The sequence below is a fragment of the Leucoraja erinacea genome, chromosome 8 (assembly GCF_028641065.1).
Source record: "Leucoraja erinacea ecotype New England chromosome 8, Leri_hhj_1, whole genome shotgun sequence".
Lineage (NCBI taxonomy): Eukaryota > Metazoa > Chordata > Chondrichthyes > Rajiformes > Rajidae > Leucoraja > Leucoraja erinaceus.
Genome location: NC_073384.1, coordinates 59,220,887 through 59,235,956, shown reverse-complemented (window position 1 = coordinate 59,235,956; position 15,070 = coordinate 59,220,887). Strand labels below are relative to the sequence as shown.

At 41.5% G+C, this 15,070-nt stretch overlaps 1 protein-coding gene across 2 annotated transcripts in view; it reads left to right on the top strand.

The window, feature by feature from the left end:
- The window catches only part of dusp10 (dual specificity phosphatase 10), a 41,463-nt gene extending 34,231 nt beyond the window's left edge, over positions 1 to 7,232 (top strand). For both annotated transcript variants that reach the window (XM_055639797.1, XM_055639798.1), the window contains exons 3-4: positions 319 to 687; positions 6,164 to 7,232. In XM_055639797.1, coding sequence (XP_055495772.1) covers positions 319 to 687; positions 6,164 to 6,429 — 635 coding nt within the window. In that variant the 3' untranslated portion in view covers positions 6,430 to 7,232. The remainder of the gene's footprint in view (positions 1 to 318; positions 688 to 6,163) is intronic.
- The last annotated feature ends 7,838 nt before the right edge of the window (positions 7,233 to 15,070 follow it).

The following is a 15,070-nucleotide window of genomic DNA, read 5'->3' as shown; positions in this document are numbered from 1 at the left end:
CTCCAGAGGTTTCCCTTTCAGGTTTCCTAAATGGGACAGGGGCATAACACTATCCTACACACTCTATGGACAGTTTACAAATTTTATCGAAGCCAATTGGCCGACAAAGCTGTACGTCTTTGGAGTGTGGGAGGAAACCAGAGCTCCTGGAGAAAACCCATGCAGGTCACGGCAAGAACATACAAACTCCATACAGACATTACCTGTGATCAGAAGTGAACCCAGGTCTCTGGTGCTGTTATACAGTAACTCATTTTGGTTGCAGGCTCAGGCATGCTACTTCTGGCTAACTGTGTTCTAATTCTTTTGTTGTTCAAGGTGGACACAGCAGCTTCAAACAACACCATGAGAACCTCTGCGATCACTCCCTGCAGCTTCAGGAGTGCCCGGCTGCAGGGGGGGCCTCAGCAATTCCAACGCAGCTACCTCAGTCTATCCCCACCACCCCTGACATTGAAAATGCCGAGCTGACCCCCATCCTCCCCTTCCTGTTCCTCGGAAACGAGCAGGATGCTCAGGATATAGAGAAAATGCAGCAGATGAACATCGGCTACATCATCAACGTAACTACCCACCTGCCTCTGTATCATTATGAGAAAGGTATCTTCCATTATAAACGGCTACCTGCCACTGATAGCAACAAGCAGAATCTCAGGCAATACTTTGAAGAGGCCTTTGAATTTATCGGTAATTACTTCTTCATTTTCTTCTTTTTAACTAAATAAAATATATTCTCTGTATATAAAACAAAACAATTTTAATTTAAATGCATAATTCATTAAAGAGAATTGTTTGGCAGACTGAGCGAACAAGGTGGCAAGATAATGTGTAGGAAGGAAATGCAGATGCTGGTTTACACCAAAGATAGACACAAAAAGCTGGAGTAACCCAGCGGGTCAGACAACATCTCTGGGGAAAGGGGGTAGGTGACGTTTCGGCTTGTGAAGAAGGGTCTCGACCCGAAATGTCACCTCCAGAGATGCTGTCTGATCCGCTGAGTTACTCCAGCTTTTTGTGCCTATTTTCCTTTAGGATATTCATTATGTTCTTTAGTTTAATCTTGTAATATTTAAGGATATTTAAAGTTCGAGTGATTATAGGTTAGTGAGGTTGTTTTACAGTTTGCCTTGGTCATGCTGTTTATTAGATATTATCTGTTAATTTTTTTCCTATTCTAGTGACATGCAAATAAATCATGATTTCACAATCATAAAATATTCCAGGATATGGGAAATTTGGTGAAAGCCTAAAGGGCCTACATTTTTCATCAGGCTAAAAAAACGCCCCGACCTACTTGATGCCACGAGTACCCACGACTAGCATCACGACCTAACTACAACCTACCTACGAGCTCCTACGACCTCGTGACGACCATGGTGCGAGTATGAGTCAAGGACAAACTCGGCAGAGGTCGTGAATTAGGTCGTGAAAGTGGGACAGGCCCTTTATCATTTCATTTACTTTAATTGAAGGCATGTAAGATCAAATCCCAAAGCTGAGGGTGGCTGCTCAGACATGCTAACAATCAATATAGCAGTAAAACATACAATATGTGCCAGCTCATTGGAAAGTTACACAGGTTCAAAGCACATCTATGACAAGTAATTTTTGCACTTCTCCTCACACAGTTCAGCCTCAAGGAAACTTTAAAGTATTTGTTTTGTTTTTATTTTTATCAGCTAACCTCCGTGCCCTTTGCTATGAACAATTGAATAGGACTGATTATGTTTACAATGCTCCAGTGGCCTGCTTGTTCTTTAACTCAGTTCAATCTAACAAAGAACAAGTGCATTGAATTATCCTGCACTGTTTACGTCACTCCCTTATAATTGCCAAAAAAATGCATCTTCTAAAATTTTAGATGAAAAAGGATATGGATATGTATGGAGATACTTGTTTAGCCACAAGAGAACATATTCAATGGGAAGAAAGAATCAACAAATGCAACAGATTCAATCTGGTTGAGTCCAGAGGAAATTATATCTACGTCCTCATGAGTGTCTCAGTTACGTAGGAAAAGTGAGACAAACTGATTTTCAGTAGACACAACAATACAACAACAATACAATACAATAGAGTGTACACAAAAGAGGGTTTAAAATTAATAATGGAAACCAAGAGAACAATAATTTGAAACTACAAAGAGTGAAAATTGACTAAGACCACCATAATCAGGGAAACAAGAATGCTTAAGCACTCTCTTGTATGCCGTTTCTTATTCCTGCCATTTCAAAATTGCCCTGTACATTTCTCTGAAACATTTGGGAATTCTGGCAGTATTGGGTCAGTCATCCTTTGTGTTTCGTTAGATAATTTGATTTGTGGCAATTCAATTAGATGTTTTAAAAAAAAAGTACGAATTCAGTGTATAATAGGAATATAATATTGTTAATACATAGTTAAATTAACAGACTTAACAATTAAGTCTGCCTGGGGAAAAGCTTTATGTAGTCCCACAAATATCTGTACTTGGACACCAATTATTTTAATGTTCATTTATGACAAAGGGAACAAATACTGTTACACTTGGGCCAAGGCACAAAAATAGAAAGATTACACGAGAACTTACCGTTTGAAGTTTGATCTTTATTTTATGAGAAGTTGAAGTGAGGGAATACGTGAAGAGCCTGCCAGACCGCATGCGCGTCAATCTTCAGAGCAACTGTATGAAACCACAGACTAGTTGCTGAACTTAAGCTATAGAAAGATTAACGACCTTAGAACTACCAAATGATCTTTATGAGAAGTAGGGTTGGGAGTGGACGGCACGTATTCCCTCACTTCAACTTCTCATAAAATAAAGATCAAACTTCAAACGGTAAGTTCTCGTTTAATCTTTCTATTTTATATCAAAGTCACATGAGTGACTACGTGAAGCCTTCAAAGCTCTGTGGTTTCATGCAGTAACCCAATCTGTGTGTGAAACACTTAAACAGATAACCATTAATGGTAGAAAAAACATGGGTTATTAGTACCATGATGCTAACTTGTATACATGACCATTGTTCTTAACCGGACCATAGTCCCAATTGATTTTGAGTTAGACAATAACTCATGCACCACTGTTCCGAATTCTATCTGCAAATATCCAGACATATTCAACTAAATTTTATAATTCCCTAACACGCACTATGTAAGCCTCTTGCTGTATGATGAAAGGGAACTATCCATTCTATTGGCTGCTAATGAGCCAAGAGCCATCTTTTGAGAGACTATTAACTAACAATAAAGAACGTATCTTTCATCTCATAGGTACCAGCAAGCTTAGTGTACCCGTATACCCCCAAAACACTCCCAATCTCCGCTCTGGTGGGTATGCTGTCAACATCAAATGTACGCAATCATGCCCATTTTGCTTATGAGATCATTCCCATAACAAGCTACCCTAATGTCAGTTATGACCCAGAGACCGAGCCAGAGAGTGAGTAGAGACTGTGTTCTTTGTGCTGAAATCAGTTGCTAAAAGCATAATCAACAAAAAATACCGCTCCCATTAGGAATATAGTAAAGAATATTTGCATAATAAATTACTGATATACATTGCACACTACAATGAGTGTACACAAACAGCGTCAATTATGCTATCACATAAACACTTCTCGCAGCCCAAACTGAATGCAACACAAACCTCTGTTACTTCCGTTTAAAAGTAACTCACATATTTTGTTCACAACTTTCCATACAATCATGCAGACCTAGCTGCCCAAAAAACAGGCTACCCCAGCCATCATCGTGACCGAGCCAAAAGGAGCTGCTTCAACCACCTTACCATGGCCTGAATGAATAGACACAGTTGGCAATATTACATTTCATGTTGCTTCATCCTTAATATCGTAAGAGGTATCTACTGATAAACCCCTACATTTTATCAGCTGCAAATTTTGCATGTTATCTAAAACTCGATGACACAATGATCTGAGTATGGCAGCATTAGCTTCCGCCACTGGCTTTGTTATCAAAACACCAGATAATCTATGCCTCTTGTGTATAGATATGGCAAAGTATGCCTCTTCAAGATCGATTCTCTGAATCAGCTGAAAGCCAATCATCCATCTTATCTGGGTAACTAAACACAATCCTAACCTGATTTGGTATGCTCCACATTTCTGTAATCTTGAGAAATATCAGAAATATACCCCTCCTGTTCTTGGCCAGACTACTCATCCTCTGTGAGATGTTACTGATTGCACTTGGAACCACCGTTCCTCTATTGATCATGCGGACGGAAATGTTTTGGCTTATCTAGCTGCGGAAGATGCATTATCTAGTTATTCATACATTTTGTTAATATAATATAATCAGAACCTTATGACTAGAGCTGAAACACAGTATCCACTTGATGAGGGAATACGAGTTCCCTGTCAACTCTTGACTATTAGAGTCACCACAAATTCTCAGTGTTCTTCCTCAGAGTGGAATTTAACATAATGCAAGCCTGACCCAGGAATTGCTTCGCAGTCCTCTGACTGAAACCACCTGTCTGAGTCGCCAGTGTGCGCAACACAATCTCTTCGACCAGCCACTCAATCAGGAATACTGGTATTGAGAGCCTAAAGATTATTATAAATACATTTTTGATTCACAAAATGAACCTGCAGATCAGATAAAATTACTATATGCCAGATCGACTTCTGCTGGTAGCTACCTATCCCAGAGAGGAAGGCAATGTTTCCAATGAACTGGCAACTCCACTAACTGAGCAAAAATTTAAACATGTGTTGAGGGAGACTTCAACTACTTCATTCTACTGAGCAGCCTGATAACCTCAATCATAGATGTTGAGGCAGTGCTTCCCTGGTCAATATGACCCATATGGTCAGCCAGTTCCATGATGGTCTACCCTGAACCAGGGTAACCAAGCTGTTCCTACTTGGAATTTACAGAGGTTACTGTACAAGACACCGTGCCGTACCAACCTTACCTGCCAGCGTCTCTGAACCCAGGTCGATCTGCTAGTTGGAGCATCAGCTAGTGTGATGTTAGATAGCTGATGCCGCTGGCCAACTCCTCTTGTAGTGGCTTGCCCGTCCCCGAGGGTACAGCAAATTTAGAGGCAAGAGCAGGCAGCTCTTCCTTATGCGACTCTCGTACATCATGCATTAAAGCATAGGATTCAGGCACATACTTATGTTCGGAGTCAGCTCCATACTGATCTCTGACACTCCCCTTAACAGAGTGGGAGAAATACTGCAACCCTGAACCAGGCGTTGCCACAGGCGTATGATTCGAACTGCCTGTGCATGCCTCCGTAACACGGAGCATATTTTGTGCCACCATCTCCGACACTCTCTTCATCCATGTGGGAGGAATATCGCAACCCTGAAGCAGGTGTTGCCACAGTCGTATGACTCGAACTGCCTGTGCATGCCTCTGTAACACGGAGCATATTTTGTGCCACCTTCTGAGTCATCAGATGTTCCAATTGAGACAAACGGCCAATCACATCTCCAAATCCGGCCGCCCCCTCAGCTACTCCGGGCCCGCTGTAATGCAGCGGCCCGCTGAAGACAAAATGAACATACCTGCCAGAGCAGTTTCGAACTGCTCCGACTCCCGCACCATGCGTTGACGTATTGACTTGCATGCGAGCTGGCGGGCTCTTCACATAGTCACTCATGTGACTTCGATATAAAATAGATGATCAATAGGGAAAATAATTGTCACAATGTGGAATAATAATAATAATAAACTTTATTTCGGATTCAAGCTCCAGATAACGGCCAACATTACATAAAAATACATTGCATATAAAAACACCATAAAATACACATAAAATCTTAGCATATCAATTATAAAAGCATCATTATTTATATATATTTAAAAAAACACAATACATGATTTAAAATCCAGAATAAAAAAGAATTATCAATATCCTACAACGAGACAGCGATACTAGCTTTGCATTAATAAATGCAAATAGTTGAAATTACAGATTGAAATATATCATACAAGCTTCAAAATAAGGAAACTCATTTTATAAACAGCATAACCTTCCACAGTTGCCTTCCATAGAATTAATCTGTTGTTCGTATTAATTTGTCTTCCGATGGTGAAATTGCGTTCTGATTGCTTATGGTCACCACAGAAATTGGTGGAAGAGTAATTGTATTCCCTGCCTTGCCAGCCAACCAAGTCTTATATATTGTGTTTGCTTTGCTTTCAGAGGAAGCACACCAGTGTGGCAAGGGGCTACTCATTCACTGTCAAGCTGGTGTCTCCCGTTCTGCTACGATTGTTATAGCCTATCTGATGAAGCACACACGGATGACCATGACCGATGCCTACAAGTTTGTTAAAGGAAAGAGACTGATTATCTCCCCGAACCTCAATTTCATGGGGCAATTGCTAGAGTTTGAAGAAGACTTAAACAATGGAGTCACTCCACGAATTCTGACACCAAAGCTGATCGGGGTGGAGACGGTTGTCTAATGTGACTTGGTCAACTTTCAAGAGCTTTCTTTTAGACAGGAGATATTTATCTCGCCTTGATGCTTTGAGGCATCTTGTTGTATGCTGGAACTGAGAACCTAAAACAAAAAGACAGTACCATCATTGATGGGGGAATTATGGAGTTGGTGGTCTGTGCAGGTTCATAGACAGCAACAAACAACTGGAAATGAGGTGAAGAAAATTGTAATGGGGCTGCGGTCTGGAGATTTCCCAAGGAATGATCTTTCAACTCGTCTAAAGGTTACCAAAGCTGATTGGTCAGTAGTCACTGTGAGGGAACCCAACACATCACGTAGTTGCAATTTATTTCCACCGAGCTAATGAAGGAGGACATGTACCTGTAAAGTGAAACCTGATTATTTTGTGTGTTCAGGTCCTGTTGATGCTGGTTATATTTTTCTATAAGGGATAAAAACAATTACGGGAATTACATTAAAATGGTCTCCTTTATTACATGCCATTTGAGGCTCATTGTGCAATAATTGATTTGGGTGTGAAAAAAAAAACAAATGGATTGAGGTGGGTGCATTTTCCTTATGTAAATATGCAGTTATAAGACAGTCGCGCACCTAGCAAAGCTGGGGAAGAAATCAATAAAAAGCAATTTTAGTTTTGATTTAAGTTCTGGTCACAGTGCCATATGTGCTGGTGCAATTTCTTAGATACCTATTGGATCAGAATATTAAGAAAACAATATTATTTAATATTTTTCACACAATCTCAGTGTGTTACTGTTGTAAGTGTATAATTTTCTTTATAAAAAAAAATTATGAATAACCACACTTTTTGTTTCCGTGTGTCAAATTTTCTTATTATGCAAAAACCTTTCACGGAAGTAATAGGGTCACATAATTGAGCTGTGTGGCCTGTGAAATAAGGGGGACAAGAACATAGTGAAAAACACAACTGCCCAGAAAATATTTTCCATTATGAATTGTGAATTAGGCTGCTGTGTGGTGTGTGTATAGACTACTTCTTTAATAATGAATTGTGCTCAAAACCTTTCTTGAGCATTGTTGTATTATTAATAGGGGCCTGGTCCCAGAGGAGAGGGGTGGCAAAAGAGTTCAGTATTACTATATGTGTAGAAAGGAACTGCAGATGCTGGTTTAAACCAAAGATGGACACAAAAAGCTGGAGTAAGTCAGCGGGACGGGCAGCATCTCTGGAGAGAAGGAATGGGTGACAATCCAATGGTCTCGACCCATCACCCATTCATTCTCTCCAGAGATGCTGCCTGTCCCGCTGAGTTACTCCAGCTTTTTGTGTCTATCTTCAGTTTTTCAATAACCCGGTCAGGTTTTGAATTGGGAAGTAGGCGTTGCTAGATGGTGAAATGTGTCAAGGTCATGATGAAGTGCAGGGGAGGATTACATCAATGATGATGCTTGCTGTTGAGCCAGTGTTTGGTGATGGAGGGCCCAAAGACAACCCGTTAGCGCAGAGGGTGAGAAAGGTAGGAGCAAGAGGCCAGTATACAACTTTAAAAGGGACTGAAGTTGGTGGATCCAAGTGGCCAGCAAAGTTATGTTGAAGGCCTTGTGTATCATGAAGGTTGTGAGTATGAATAGCCGGTTCTCAATGAAAGCTAAGCTGGACAAATGAATTTGATGGAAGTAAGCACCAAACCATGTGTTGAATGCTGTGCCTGGATTGTCTCATGTATAAACTTGCCCCAGCACTGAGAATCCAGAATTCAGATGACATTACATATGGAACACTCCATTTCATTGTGATAATTTCTATTAAATAAAATCTGTTCATGTGACAATATAAACATAAAATACCAGAGTGATTACATTAGGCAATCCATTATAGGCAGTATGAATTTAAAATATTCCACATAAATATTGATGAGAGACACTGCCTTAATCGTTAAAAGATCCTTATGGGTCTGTCCCACTTAGGAGACTGCAGGAGACTATGCAGTCGCCACATATTTGTGGGTGGTTGCCAGGGAGTCGTCTTCATGGTCTTGAGGAGTTCCCACATTCTGGGATCTAGTCGCGGCCTCATTATGGTGCCGTAGGTGAGAATTCTCATGCCGTAGGTTGGTTGCCAGGAGGTCCTTGAGGGTTGCCAGAAGGGCGAAGGTTCGCATAGGTTCTTGTAGATTGTAGCCAGTGCTGACCGGTGAATTTCATTGGTTAAGCAGTAGTTTTCAGAACCAAGGATAACCGACCAGTAATGTTAAATGTCCGCCGAGCTTCACAGCCGTGTATCTCTGGCTTCTTAAAAGTTGTCTGGCTTCTTAAAAATTGTCTCCACTCCTTCTCCTTCCTTCTTCTCCCCTCCCCCTCCCCCCCCACCCTATTTTAAAGAACTTACCGTATGCTGTGCTTTAGCCATCTTAATTACAGCACCAGCCTTCCTGTTCATCGCAGTGTGTGTCTGTATCACCTTAGCTTTGCACCATGTGAATTTCACTCAGACAGCGTTCCCCCCGCTTGCCCTGCCCCCCGCCTGCATAATGGGCTGGCGAAGGAAACGATGTGTGTGTGTGTGTGTGTGTGTATTCCACTCTGACAGTCGCCGTTCCAGTTGCCGGTTTTTCAGGCAACTGCCGGCAACTTGACAGTCGCCTGACAAATCGCCTAAGTGGGACAGCCCATAAATTCCATTTATTTGTACCAAGTATTCTCAGCTGATCCAGCTGCCTCTGTATTTTTAGCCCCCATTCTTTCTCTTTCCAGCTGTCAGTTCGCTTATGTTAAAATGCATTTGAAAACAGCCATTCCCCAATCTCTTCTGCAAAGTGAAAAAATGAATATAATATTTAGTACTTTTTCAAGTGTCGAATTAATATTTAACATTTTTATAGTCTTCCCTTTAATAACATTCTGAAGCAAATTTATAATCACCACCTGCTGTAAAATCTAATCTTATCAGGCATTTAATTATTTCTGTTACTCTCTGGATTATACCCTCTGAGACCCGCAGAACTACACAATGTGGAGCAATATGATCCATTATTTACTGCACTGACCTTCTCTCCAAGCCCTTCCTTACCCAGAGACTGCTTAGATTGTAGAACTTGCATCCTCAGGGAGCAGTTGATGTGAATACTGGAGATGCATTATACAGCGAGGTTACATATGAAGTGAAAAGGAAATAGAAGGATATTTAGAAACATGGAAACATAGAAAATAGGTGCAGGAGTAGGCCATTCGGCCCTTCGAGCCTGCACCGCCATTCAATATGATCATGGCTGATCATCCAACTCGGTATCCTGTACCTGCTTTCTCTCCATACCCCCTGATCCCTTTAGCCACAAGGGCCACATCTAACTCCCTCTTAAATGAGGGCCTAAAAGGTAGAACTGGCCTCAACTACCTTCTGTGGCAGAGAATTCCAGAGATTCACCACTCTCTGTGTAAAAAATGTTTTTCTCAATTCAGTCCTAAAAGTCCCCTTTATCCTTAAACTGTGACCCCTTGTTCTGGACTTCCCCAACATCGGGAACAATCTTCCTGCATCTAGCCTGTCCAACCCCTTAAGAATTTTGTACGTTTCTATAAGATTCCCCCTCAATCTTCTAAATTCTAGCGAGTACAAGCCGAGTCTATCCAGTCTTTCTTCATATGAATGTCCTGACATCCCAGGAATCAGTCTGTTGGGAATTGTTAGCAATAGACGGGAAACTGGATGGAGCATAAGCATCAATATGGTCCTATTGAGCAGCCTGCTGCTCTTTTATGCAATCTAAAAGGTTTCCCGGTAACATTTTCAATCTCTTTAATCTTCTTATTACTTTCTCAATTAATAACTAGATCGCCACTTAACATCTCCAAACTAAAAACCTTCTTCATAATTTTGCTTCAAACTAAAAATCTCTTGCATCTCCAAACTAATTTTGCTTCATAATTATTTCAAAATATTACCTCCTCCTGATACCTCCTTCAAGAAATGAATATGCACCTACTGGAATACCTTTGCCCTGTCCCACTCTATGTTTGGCAGCATTGTGATATGCCTCTTCTTAATATGATTTTGATCTGATTTTGTTTTCTGCGTTAGTGATTTTTGTCATGGGACTGTGCTGTGATTTTGCTTAATGGGTTTGTGATCATTTTTCTTTAAGGTAACTGATCCGTCATACATGTTTGTCAATTGGCTTTTGATTTGTTTCGCTCTCCTAATGAGGACATCGTTATCTTATTGGCGGTGAAATTCAGCTTGAGGGAAGTGCAAAATGGTGATTGGTGAATCAAGAACTTATATTATACTCCTTCATCAAGAGAGAGAGCAGAGGTAAGGATGGTCACACATTGAGCTAGTATTCCCACTCAAGAATCTTCCCTCATGTTCACACCACTTATTTAGTTTATGGTCTGTAGAATCCCCCAGGATTTTGGTAACAGAATTCCATGATGCTACTGTCACTTTGATTCATTTGTCTGAATAAGTCTGAAGAAGGGTCTCGACCCGAAATGTCACCCATTCCTTCTCTCCAGAGATGCTGCCTGGCCCGCTGAGTTACTCCAGCATTTTGTGTCTACCCAGGTTGTTGTCACTGGTTGTTATAGGGGTCTTGTTATGCACTTTGGCTAAAGATGCTGACTGAGCAAGGAAATTGGTGCAACCTCCGTTGCCCAACTTCTCTTTGTAGCTAATACCCCCTAATCTTGGCAGAATTCTGGTAAACCTCTTCTCCGCTCTCTCCTAAGCCTTCACATCCTTCCTCGAATGAAGCAAGCAGAAGTGTATGCAGTACTCCAATGCAGCCTCACCTAAGTCTTACAGTGCTACATTATGACTTCCTCTGACTCTTATGTCTCTAATCCCTCTATTAATGAAGTGCGTAGATAGAGTGCCTTCATTACCACTCTATCTATTTCTGTTGCTACTTTCAGGGAACAATGGACCCAGACCTCTACACATCAATGCTGCTAAGGATCGTGCCATCAACTGTATACCATCCCCTAATTCGATCTCCCAAAGCGCAATGCCTCACATTTGCTTAGATTCATCTCCGTCTGCCATTTCTCCGCCAATTTCTGTAATTGATCTATATTCCGCTGTATACTTTGTCTTTCTCACTGTCTGCAACTCCAGCAATCCAGGTGACATTGTTTCCAAAATAAATTATAGCCCATTCAACATAGAGATGAGGAAACTTTTTTCTCTGATTGTTAATGACTCATTTCAATTCCATACCTCAAAGATCTATGATGTCTATCCATCACTGCTTTGAATATATTTGTATATCTCAGAGATCTACAAATATATTCAAAGCAGCGATCAATAGATAGTAGATTAATGTGACTCAAGGGATATGGAAAGCAGTGGGAACATGGTGTTGAGGCCAAGGTTGGACCAGTCGTTATCTTACTGGATGGTGGAACAGGCTCAATGAGCTCTCCGGCCTACTCTTTCTCATGTTCTTGATGACTGCAAATGTTGAAAATTTGAGAGAAAAAGAACAGAAAAATAATGACGACACAAGAAACTGCAGATGCTGGAATCTTGAGTAAAACCCAAAGTGCAGGAGAAACTCGGTGGGTAAGGTAGCATCTCAGGAGGGAATGGACAGGTGGCATTTCAGGTCGGAAGCCTTCTTCAGAAATAAATGAAAATATTCTGGAGAATAGAGAATAGAGTTAAAAACAATCTATGAATAGTTGGTTGTAACATACATTTTAAGGGGCTAAGTAAAGGGATGGAGGAAAGAAAGAATAAACAGAAATGTCTATGATAGGCATTAAATAGGAATGGAGATGATGGCAAGGGACAAAGGAAAGCGGGAAGTAGAGAAAGTCAAACCCGCAATATTGCATTCAACCAAACTGCTGGTGAGAAACCTCTAAAGCAAACGAGCCCATTTTCATTTATGTACGGTGTCACCTGGGTTATAGTTCAAAGGAACTTTATTTTCAAATGCATGGTGAAATTCATTTTGCATACAATGCACACTAGCGCTGCCATTTTTGGTGCTATTATTCAAAGTCCAGTCGGCACACACACTCGAAGTACTGGAGCAGTTCCCGCAAACCCACATCCCCCTCCTCATCTTTGTCTCCAATCTTTGTGTCCCAGGGGCGCTCCTGCAACCGACCTTGAAGGCGCTGAAGGCATTACCCCGGTTCACCCTCTTACCGGCCCTTGCTCCTCACATCCAACATCTCCACCTCCCTCCCGGTTACACCCTCCAACGAGCCTTCGGGTTATGCAGTTGTGAGATCTTGTACTGAAATTTATTTATGACATTAACGTAATAGCATATTTTAAATGGAATATGGTGTTACATACAGTAGGTTTCTAATTTCACCTTTGTTTCTTTAGCGTCTTGATCAAAATGCCCCAGATACTGAGTTGATTCTGTGATTCTGTGCCGTCGAACCATATAAAGCCAGCAAATGCCTCTTTATTCTCCACAGAGGCTCAGGCAAAGAAGCTGCATTTCCAAATACGTCGAAAAACAAATCCAAGCTGAATGCAAAGCTGCTGAGATCAGGGCTATTCTTGCACAGACGGTATGCACTGCTGATAGCAGAGGATTAATATGATGGACTGCTCATCAGTTACAATTAGAAACTCCCCTTAAACTATTCTGGTGCTGTTTACAAGCAAAGAACTTGACCTGTTTATCGGACAAGTCATGAACTAATCAACGTTAATCGTTGATAAAATGCCATCACTGAAATAGAAAGCCACAAAGTGTGGCTATTGCGTACTGAAAAGAACAACAGCTTAAAAATTGGATCCTACAACAATTTTTTAATATGTTCAAGTCGTGCATAAAAGTAACTTAATTCGGGTTAGATTGCACTAACATTTTTTTCCGTGTGAAATCACTTCTGTCAGGAAATTGACCTGGATATTTATTGTTTTCAATTCATTTTATTGCATTTGAAGTTTTAACCAGATGCATACCTAAAGATCATGCACAGTTCACTTCCTCTGGTACCAGCATAAACTGGGGCTTTGGAGTACAACCTATGAACTTCATTGAAGAGACACGGTACCCACAGGAACACATCGCAATACTGGGTAGCGTGTGTCTATTTCAAGGAACACTCAGCAGGTCACCTGACCGAGCAGCTGCAGAACTCATGGTAGGTTGCTCAAACATCTTAAAATGTCTGCTGTGAGGTACATTAGCAGTGTTTAACTGCTCAGATAGTCATTGTGAGGCCTCAGTGGGGCTTGTTTCTTTATGCAAGGCCAGAACACTCTATATTATTTGCAAGGCAGAGTAGTCCAAGGAGCTCAAGGTGGGGGAGGTGCTTCGGGGGTCTTTGGCACTACCGCCTCCTACCCGGACTTTGTTTATGACAATACATTTGCAGGCTCAATTCTGCGGGAAGACCGTCAACTGTACGTTCATGCCCAGATTGTCCTCTGCATCTTGGCCAATGTCCTTGACTCTGAATTTCTTAGCAACAGGATCTTTCCAAGTGGTTGAGAGGAATTTGTCCTCTTTGATTTCATTAATAACCAGGCGGCTTCATTAGCACTGGGGTTTGCCAACGTTACTGGATTGCCAGGAGAGAAAGCAACCATTCACTCCATTTCCATGCCGTAACGTCTCCCATTAATAACTGGAGCTCTTCAGTACTGGAGTAATTTGGTGGGTCAGATAACATCTGTGGAGGAATAGATAGGTGAATTTTCAGGTCGCGACCCTTCTTCAGATGGGCCTTTCATCAACAAGCAAGATTTCCATTCCCCCAAAACACAAATGGTCGCTAAACATCAAATACTCATGAAGATAGACACAGAATGCTGGAGGGACAGTAACTCAGCGGGACAGGCAGCATCTATGGAGAGAAGGAATGGGTGATGTTTTGAGTTGGGACCCTTCTACAGACTCTGAGGGTCTCAACCTGAAACATCATCCAATCTTTCTGCCTGTACCGCTGAGTTACTCAAGAATTTTGTGTCCATCTTCAGTGTACACCAGCATCTGCAGTTCCTTCCTACATATCAAATGCTCATGCAATGTTTAAGAAATATCTAGCAAGCACTTGGATTGCGAGTCATGGAAGACTCTGGACTTTATGCTGGTAAATGGAATTGCTGTTGATGGGCACTTAATGATTCTTCAATGGTTCTTCAATAATGGATATAGCATGAATATGGTGCACCAAGCAAACAATGCCTTCCTGTACCGGTCTGGGACCCCCTGTTGTGTACACCCAGTGGCGTGGAGGCTTTTTGTGGTGGGCTCCATGCTACACAAATTGAAGGCTGTAGTTAGAGGTAAAGGAGCAGGGAGGAAGAGGAAGGACAGCCTGCTGGAAGCCTCATCCCCCCCACTGAGAAAACCATAGTCTGAACGGCCAATAAGGGCATCGCCAACAGAGACATGTTTCAGAAAGTGTCTGCTAAATCACAGTCCCCTGTCCAGAGAAGTTGTCCCTTTCTACAGTCCGAGCCTTAAAGCCAACGTAGATATCCAGCAATCAGCCAGAAGAGTCCTGTTAATAATCCCTCATATCCACCTTTACAGAAGCTCATTGTACACTGATCATAACACATCAGTGAATGGATTTATTAACTTACTTGGCTTGGTACAACAAATCTTCAACTGTGTGCAGCTCACCCTGACATATCTTGCGAGGCCAAGATGTTACTTTGGCTTTTGTGTACGTGTGTGTGTGTGTGTGTGTGTGTGTGT